This window comes from Triticum urartu, chromosome 3, assembly GCF_003073215.2.
Source record: "Triticum urartu cultivar G1812 chromosome 3, Tu2.1, whole genome shotgun sequence".
Lineage (NCBI taxonomy): Eukaryota > Viridiplantae > Streptophyta > Magnoliopsida > Poales > Poaceae > Triticum > Triticum urartu.
Window position 1 is genome coordinate 80,846,807 of NC_053024.1, and position 9,363 is coordinate 80,856,169.

The following is a 9,363-nucleotide window of genomic DNA, read 5'->3' on the forward strand; positions in this document are numbered from 1 at the left end:
CGCGACGTGTGTTCCGCTGTACGCTAGCGAGCTGAGAAGACGGCGTCGCGATCCGGATTCAATACCCGTCACTACGGTACCAGCCATTTTCCCAGCTGGATACGTACATTACATATTTATGGATACTGTTGGCCGTTGCGGATCGTTTTTAACTGGGAGATGCTGACGGAGAATGCTTCTTCTGACGGACAAGTCTGAACAGACGCCATTTTCCCCACTTGTGAAGCACGATGTTTTAAAGCTCCCAGGGAATTTTTCAAGTCAAACAAGTTTGAAGGGATTTCACAACCGATCTGATCCTGGTTGCTTTGTTTGACCATCGGATCCCTTTTCCTCACCAACTTGCCTGGAGATCCGCAACCGCAACATGCGGCGCTTGCGTCGATGGTCAAATCTGGCGTTCCATCGAAGCGAAACTGACACTAGTGCATACTTATCTCTCCGTTATTGTTATTGTTGTTGCTGCTGTGCCCATCAAAACTCGCTCATTCCATACCCTCCAAAAAAGCTCATCAACAGTTCAAATCCAAATCCCTCGAGAGATTGATCTTCCACACGCTTGTGTGTGTTAGAAGGGAAACATGTAACTGCCGCGTCAACTGCTAAAGTGCCACTACATGTAACCTGGACGTCGACGTCAGTAGACCTGTCACTACATTACTCTACTTGCACACTACTCGTTTCATAAGAAGAAAAGAAAAGGAAAAATGCTAAGTATATGGCTGATGCAACAACAATGACACAATATTGTATCAGTATCAGAGCATGGACTGATTTCCCCAAGTAACGAACAGCTAGCCAAGCTGCCGAACGGTAGGCCTAACAGAAGGGTTAACCTGCCACTTGGCAACCAGACAAAGATTCAATTAGCTTGGCCTAATGGAATCCCGTTCCAAACCAGTTAAGACGATAGACATTAAGATACAATACACACGCATGTACAGAGAGGAACTGGCACCAGATAAACCAAACGTGATTACAGGATGAGGCTGAGTCATGAACTCATGATCAACAAAAAGTACTTTCTGGTAGAGTTGGGGCCGCTTCGGCGATCATGATCGATCTCTTGATCCCAAAGTAATGGACACTCCATATGCAATGATGAGCACCGAGATCGATAAACCGGCAATGGAGCCTAAGCACGCGCCTAAATGTACTTTATGTTGTGAAAGAGAAAAATAATAGTGCACTACCGTGTCAAAATTCAGGTAACCTCCTAAATAAACAGTTTTTCTTTTAGACACGTCCAATTTCATGATCCCCATAAACATGTGATTAAGGCCTTTTTCGAAACGCTCAAATTGAGTGTAGCTAAGATGCTTAGGTTCCTTATGGTGGAACTAGCCCATCAGGTTTCAAGTCCTAGACTTAGCACTAGTGCTCGCATTTTCATGGATTTATTTCAGGTTTTCTGAAGATGTTCGTCCAGTGGGAGGAGATGTTCCCGTCAACTACGAAGGCGTCTGTGGTGACTTCTTCAATCTCAAGATGTTGTGTCGGCTCTGTCTAAAACAAAAGAACACATGAATTTGGTAGCGGCGAAAAAAAACCCCTGAAAACAACGTGACTTGAGGACATTATCTACCACAATGGTCACATGACACCAGGAGCCAAAAGGCATTTTCCCGTTACAAGAAAGCTACATCTGAGCCATCTTGCAATTTGATCATGTCATGCCATTGGCACCATGAGTGGAGGAGAGCGGCTGGTTTGTTTGCTAGCCAGTTGGTGCCCTCTCCACTTCAAAGGGGTCTTCAAAATGTCAACTTCTATAGCCATGGACCACGATCCCAAATAATTCTCAACTTCTCATGATTGAGACAGCCTAAGATGTGTTTATCATCTCAGACCATTTAGTTGCAAATGGCTAAAATAAGCTGGAAATTCATGCCCTCTCTAACCATATGAATTATGACTTTTTCGCTCCATGCATAATGCTTGTAATCATTACATTTTAGTGCAACGAACTGAGGATAGCTCAAATGGTTAGATTCCTTTTGCTGGAACCAATCCAACATGGTTCAAATACTAGACTTGACATTGGTGCACATATTTTTCTGGATTTATTTCAGACTTTTTGGCGATGTTTGCCTAGTGGGAGACGCTCACGTCGACTACGACACGCATGTGGTGATTTCATTCATAGGGTAATTGTATGTGCGTGTATGTGAGCATCTACGATTGTACCGTGTCAAAAAATGTTTTAGTGCAAAAGACATTTTTTTGGGGGGAAAACATATTTGTTTGTTGGGAAAACATAAACAATTTCAAGTTCAAGTTTGCAAAGGGTTACATAGGCAATTTAAATAGAGATGGTGAGTTCATTACTCTAGACTCTGGCTGTATATATCAAAATCGTATCAAAACATATCTTCTGCATTATGAAAAACAAGCAAATAAAGGTCACGTTCTCTTCATTCCCATCATGCGCCAGTTGTATGCATGGTCTTGGGGGTTTGAAATAGTAAAGACACACATGGCTTAGTGACAGCAAGAATTGATTGACATAGCTGTATTTTGAGGGTTTAGGGGGGAAGCACAACATGAAAAGTCCAGCTATGATCCTTCACTCAGACGTTGCAACGAGATATTCTGTAATTGATGTCGTGTTTAGCAATGCTATTTTTAGAAGACATCTTAGGTGGTTGATGAAACATAAATATGAGATATTCTATAATTGATGTTGTGTTTAGCAATGCATTTTTAGAAGGCACTTAGCTGGTTGATGAAACATAAATATATATGCACGTTGAATCATATATCCATATAATGTATCACAAGCCCCGCGCAACATGTTTGTCACGAAACAAAAAATTATGTCGACGCTTACCCGACACTGTGATGTACGATGAGAACATCATGTTTCAAGTTGTTTCCATGTAACATTTTTCATGCGATGGAAATATAGTTTTCATGCAATGCAATTATTTCTGCGTGGGTAATTCGGTTTAATTTTCCAGGGTACTCCAGTCAGCTATGTGCTGTTAGATGATCAATTCCAGCCAGCTACTCTTACTTCATCAGAAAATAAATAGTCCAGTCAGAAATGTGTTGGTGCCATGCTAGCACAATATGAATACTTATTATTTACACCCCTAAAAAATAGCACTTATTTACTAGCAGTACTCACTTAATTAAGAAGATTCCCATCCTCGGCTGAAGAAGAAAAAGGAGAAGATTTCCATCCTAACCCAAGATTAAAGGAAAAAAAAAAAGAACACCCACCGGCCACCTCTCTGCCCATCTACATATACGCGACCCACGACGGCGTCTCCCGCCTCCCACAACCGCTCCGCTACCTCCTCTTCTTGATTCTCGCCACTGTCCCCCGCCCTCGCCATGGACGGCGCCGACATCATGCGGTTCCAGCGGCAGGCCTCCTGCTCCTGCGCCCCCTCCATGTCCCGCGGCTACGTCCGCGGCGGCTTCGACCTCGACGACGACGACTTCGACGACGGTCACTTCGACAAGGCCGGCGTCGCCCGGCACGGGAGGGCGCCGCCCGCCGCCGCGTCGCCGCGCGGGTGCGGCACGAGGCTGAGGGGCCTGTGGCGGAAGATCGTCCGGGAGAAGAAGAGGATCCTGCTCTGCTCCACCGGCTGCGTGCCCGTCGGGGGCTCCTCGGCGGCGGCGGCGGCGCGGGAGCCATACGACGCGTACAGCTACGCGCAGAACTTCGACGACGGCGCGGCCTGGGTGGAGCCCGACAACCTCTCGCGCTCCTTCTCCGCGCGCTTCGCCGTCCCCTCCAGGGTCCTGCAGCGGGTCGCCGTGTAGGCACGACACGCCCCGCCGCCGGCGGCCGCGGCGGCGGCTGACCGTCGTTTCTTTTGTTTCTTCCTCTGTTTCTTGTTTTCTCGTCTCTGTCTCAGTTTTGGAGTCCTCAACAACTGTGAAAAGGAATGTTCTTTGCCCACCTGTAAATGGTAGCCCCTCAATCCCAATATCATGATCAGCATCTGCATCAATCTTCATCGGTTTTGCCCCAAACCTTTATGAATCTCGCAGCAAGATGCAAGCAACTCACTCACATGTCTTGCAATGTTGAATCAGATATACATACTGTGATAATGATTTGCTTAGTTCCAACATCTATCAAGCATGTGAAAACAGTTTTGTTGCAAGAATCTACAGTAATTGCAAATCTCACCAGGAACTGCTCATCACTTTTATGCTCTCTTTACAGATTTTACTCTGAACAATCTCATCCAATTCAAAGTGTGTGCGCAGCAATTAGGTGTAAAGTGCAGATAACCTAGCTTGGTCAAACATGTTTCTTGGTGATTAGGCGATGCGTCCGCACATGTGAAGTTGATTGGAGTCCTCCGTGTTCCTCTTTTTCAATGCACCAAACGCTTGCAAATTTGACCACCAAAAGGGATTTTCACAAAGACATGACAGCGAAATATCTGACCGTCTACAGGAAATTCACACACAACAACGACAATCTGGTGAAGCAAACTTCATTCCATTGACAGTTTTGCATCACAAATTAATAGAAAAACGGTCCTAGAGAAAACTCAGGATGGCTTTTAGGAGAGAGGATGGGGTTGGCATCACACGCCATTGTTGCCGACCTCATCTCTCTTTCGAAAGGCAGAGGTCGCAGTTAATCTAGCTCTTTAAAGTTTAAACCAAGAGGCAATCTTGTTGCCCGTCTCCATCAAAGAAAAGGGCTGTTCTTTTCGTAGGTTCACCACTTTGGCACCTTAATACTTTTTGTCCATTTGCAAGTGGATTATCACGTATACTTCCTTCGATTGTATTAAGGTTGAGACACTTATTTCGGAACGGAGGTTGAGACACTTATTTCGGAACGGAGGAAGTACTACTTTCTCTGTAAATAAATATAAGATGTTTTAGAGACCTGTGTCAAGTCTTTAAAACGAACCTAAAATTCCCAAATCTATCGAATGGCTCTACGGCTGCATTTGGTACTGCGGCGTATCATGAATTCATAATATGTCATGAGTAAGCAAGCGAATAATTTTATAGAAAAATAAGAATACTATTGGGATTAAGTGGGACCTACACTTTATTGTAGCGAGATAGAGGGATAGCTGACATGTTGGTCTATAGGTATTTTCGTCATTATAACATGTCAAACAAGATTTGAGATGACAGTAATGGTGTCCAGTGATACTTATTAACATGCGCCTAACGAAGCAATGGCATTTTTGAGCAATTGAAATTCTTAATGGCAGAGCTGAGTAGTGAGATGTAACCAGTGGCATAAACGATAAATAACCATAATAATAATCCAATTCCATTTGTTCCAAAGGTTTTTCCCCTGTTTTAGCTGATGTTTGCTCTTCCATTTTTGCCTACTTTTGTGACTAACTTTCTACACCAATTTTTTACAACAAAAAAATACAGTAAGAAATCATTCGACAATTCCCCGCAAAAATAAATAAAATCCGACAACAACCGCAAACTGAGCCTGATTGAAGCAAATAAATATATGACAATTGCACATGGAGATGATCCAGGTTTTTAACTCCTAATAACGTTCATGAGGCCTACTGTCAGGTACGCTGGATCTCTGCTCTCTGTGATCCATGCTCTGCTCTCGATCTCTCCAACAAAGATAATGAATGCAACGAGACCATGTACAACGAACGAAGAGCAACGCATGCGTGCACTCGGGTCATGATCCATTGCACACCAGGATACCACATTCTCTAGTATCGATCGATCTCATGTACTAATATGTTTCAGATACCAGGGCCGGCTACAGTCTTCGAGTAAAATTCGCTTGTCGAGTGTCATGTACGATGCATCTGCAAGTGCCCACCTTTGCTTGAAGTGGAAGATCGTGCCGAGACAATGTAAGCTCTGCAGGTTGCATACGTTGAACTGTTTTTAGCGTGAAATTTACTAATATGAGGTGGTCGAGGTACATGCATGCATCTTATATACAGTAAAATAAAAGTTGCGAAGAGGGCCATCCTATACTGTTCGGCTCGGCGAGTTTAAACTTGGTTGGGGCCGGACACGTTTGAGCGTTTGACCCTTCACTTAATTTCAACACCAAACATCTTTGGTCTTTGTCACGTCAAAAAATTATGACCAGTAACATGGCGGTGGTTGTAGTTTTTTTTTTCCTCTGACAACCCAGTGACCACAAAAGAGATTTTTTATATGAATATAATAGAGAGAAAATTAAAATAAATACCAGAAAGATAACCGTTGGTGCAATAATTTGTATTCTTATGTTTTGGAAATTGCTGTCAAAAACAGTAAAGACCTGATGTGTTTACTAGTGCACATATAGTAACAGGTCCCTGAAGTCATGAGGCGTTTGGTACAAACCCCGAAGATAATCTCTTGCGTGGCAGCGAGGATTATCACCGAAGATTATGCTGTCAAGAGTGACCCCAAAAATATGTTGACGCAAAGCTACTGGTTCGGTGTCTGTCCGAAGGAATTGACTGCAGCCGAGAAGTTGAAGAAGAAATGAAGACGTACCATTTATTTCGTTCTTCTTCTTTCTCTTTATTGAGTCATATGACCACCGTACTATTAGGAGGGATATAGAGTTCGAAACTTTGATTTTCTGATGCTAAAACCAATCCTATGTGAGTTGAGAGAAAAATCTCTTTGTGTTTCGTGCAAATACTTGGCCAGCAAGATACTGTGTTCTTCGCTGCGAGAGATTTGTCTCTGACCGGAGAGTTAGCACTACTTATCTTACATTCTTAAGAAGTTGGTCCCAATTTTCTCAACATGCAAAGTGTCCATCTCAACGTCCTCACTAAGGCCACACATTTAAGTCTCTCCCACTAAGTCATGCAAAGTCTGCCACATAAGCAAACTTATAAATTACAATTATTTTTTGCATTAGTCTATGCATGTAATGCTGCCATATCATACATGCATGTAAGTCATCCTTCAATTTTTTGTTCAAAATGATATTTTTAACAGTAATTCATAAGTTTTATTAATTGTCAAGTTTATATTTTATTTTCATTAGATTTAGTTATTTTTAGCAACTATTTACGCATTTTTTAACAAAGTTACCGTAGCAACGCACGGGGTATGATCTAGTACCTCAAGTAATGTTACTGTTGCTCCCAAAATCCGACCGTTGAGGACGTGTCGGTTGGTCATTGGCCGAAACGCGTGTCCAAAATGGTCATTTCTCATCAAGAAAGGCTGCAGCTATAAATAGCCACCCCGCACCGGCTTTGTCCGGTGGCTGCTCCGTTTGATTCCGAGAAGTTTGTGTGAGCAACCTTCTCTCCTAAGTGATTTGTGTTTAAAATCCACCGAGAGAGAAACCCCAGAGCCAAAAAATTAGATAGTGGTTTAACATCATTCGAATCTAAGTCCAGTATGCCCCACCTATTACTCTTGAGAGCTGCGAACTCTCCAGACGGTTAGGTGTCAATTTCTTCAGAGACCAAGAGTGATTGTGATTCTCGAAGAAGAAGTCTGTAAAGATTCGGAGATCACTCGAGTTCACAAAAAAATAGATTTTTGATGTTTCAGGATTATTAGTTAGTTTCTTGAAGTTCAAGATTCTTTTTCATATACTTCTAATTTCCCCTTAGCTTATTATTATTTTTTTCATTTTTTTCGTTCTTCGTGAAATTCTAGTGGTGTTTGCCTTCTTCTTTTGGTATTAGAATTTCTTCTTGTTTGCTACTTTGTTTTAAGATAACTAGTGTTTCCCAAAAAATATAAATTATTTTATGGTAATTTTGATTTTGATTTATTTGGTGGTTGAACTCAATGATACTGATTGTTGCACTCAATGATGCTATTTGTTGAACTCCAAAAAGTGAAAAAGTTGAACCCAATGATGCTAATTCAAGACCAAGTGTAAATTATGCATGTGATGCTAGCTCATTATTGAACCAAAGAGCACGAAAGGCATATTTGGCAATGGAAGAACCAATAAAAAACAATGCAACCATTCTAGGACAAAACACTCATAGATATTTTCCATATTCATAACTTTTCTATTTAGTGTGTAAATAATCATTCCTCTTAGTTGCACCTAAATAGAAAAAATGCATTCTAGAAACCTCGGTCAATTTATAGCTCCCTGCCATGATATATAAGGAAATTAAAATAGACACAAACACCAACATATATTTGCAATCTATCTAGGTAGCACAAATCAATCTATGAACAGTCGCACTTCTGTTCTTTTAAATTGATCTAGAAGATTTTTGTTAAACCAAAAAAGGACAATGTCTTTCGAAAAGAAACAACTCTGTCACACTCCTTGTAATATTTTAGTGGAATTGTGTTTTCCTCTATTGATGTGAAGTATTCTTAAAATTATCTTAATATTTAGTTTAGCATTACAGTTGCTAAATATATAAAAAAACATACTACTTAAGATCATATGTTCAAAATATAAGTTGTACTATAAACAAGTAAAAATGTTTAGTCTAATGATAACTATAACTCCCAACATACCGGATATGCCAATAATCACACCGTCGCCGACCATTAGGCTTTCCACTCTTTAAGCGGTAGATATTATGTATAGATTCATTAAAGTTCTATTATGGCGATGAAAAAATATATGTGATAAACATGTAACAAACTTACTGACTTGACTATTGTATCTTCATAGCCTACATCATCGTTGATCGCTAGCCGCCATACCAACCTGCTAGTGTATGATAAGCAGTATGAAAATGGTCGAAATGTGGTCCAAACTGTACCTAACTGATACATCTTCGAGCGCGAAGGCGAGGAGGCGGGAAAGGCGGTTGGATTCAGTGGCCTCGACTTGGAACCCCACCGTCGCGGCAAGATGCTCCAAGTCGTACGGATCAGAGATCTCGATGGACGCAAGGAGGTGGGGAAGGCGGCCAGACTCGAGGGCCTCGACTTGGAACCCTACCAACCCGGCGAGATGCTCCAATTCGTCCGGTCGGAGACCTCATGGGCATAACATCTAACGAGGCGAAAAGGTGGCCAGACTCGGTGGCCTCGACTGGATGTTCCAAGCCATCAAGGTCAGAGAACGTAGTGTCCGCCGACGCGAGAAGGCAGGGAAAATGCTCAGGCTCGATGATCTTAACCTGGAACACCACCGATCCGGCGAGGTTCTCCAAGGCGTCCAGATCGTAGAAGGCAGGGAAGACGGTTGGATTCGGTCGCCTTGGCGGATGTTCACTTTTTGTAGCTAAAATTTTAAATATCCATATTTTTGTTAAAATAATCTAATAATCAACAACTTGGAGCTGAACATTCTTGAAAATGTAAACTCATTTTGGCTCAACAACTTGAGAGAAATTTCAAATTTTTGTTTTCAACTATAATCTTAGCTCGCATTTGACCCAAACAAAAAGTAGCCACAAAAATCGGAAACAATTCCATACAATCAACAAGATCAAACTG

General features: G+C 41.9%; 1 protein-coding gene across 1 annotated transcript; it reads left to right on the forward strand.

Annotated features, from left to right (window-relative positions):
* Positions 1-3,244: 3,244 nt before the first annotated feature.
* Positions 3,245-3,968, forward strand: LOC125548022. The gene has a single exon (XM_048711730.1). It carries the CDS (start codon positions 3,340-3,342, stop codon positions 3,775-3,777), a length of 438 nt encoding a protein of 145 aa, XP_048567687.1. The 5' UTR covers positions 3,245-3,339; the 3' UTR covers positions 3,778-3,968.
* Positions 3,969-9,363: the final 5,395 nt, after the last annotated feature.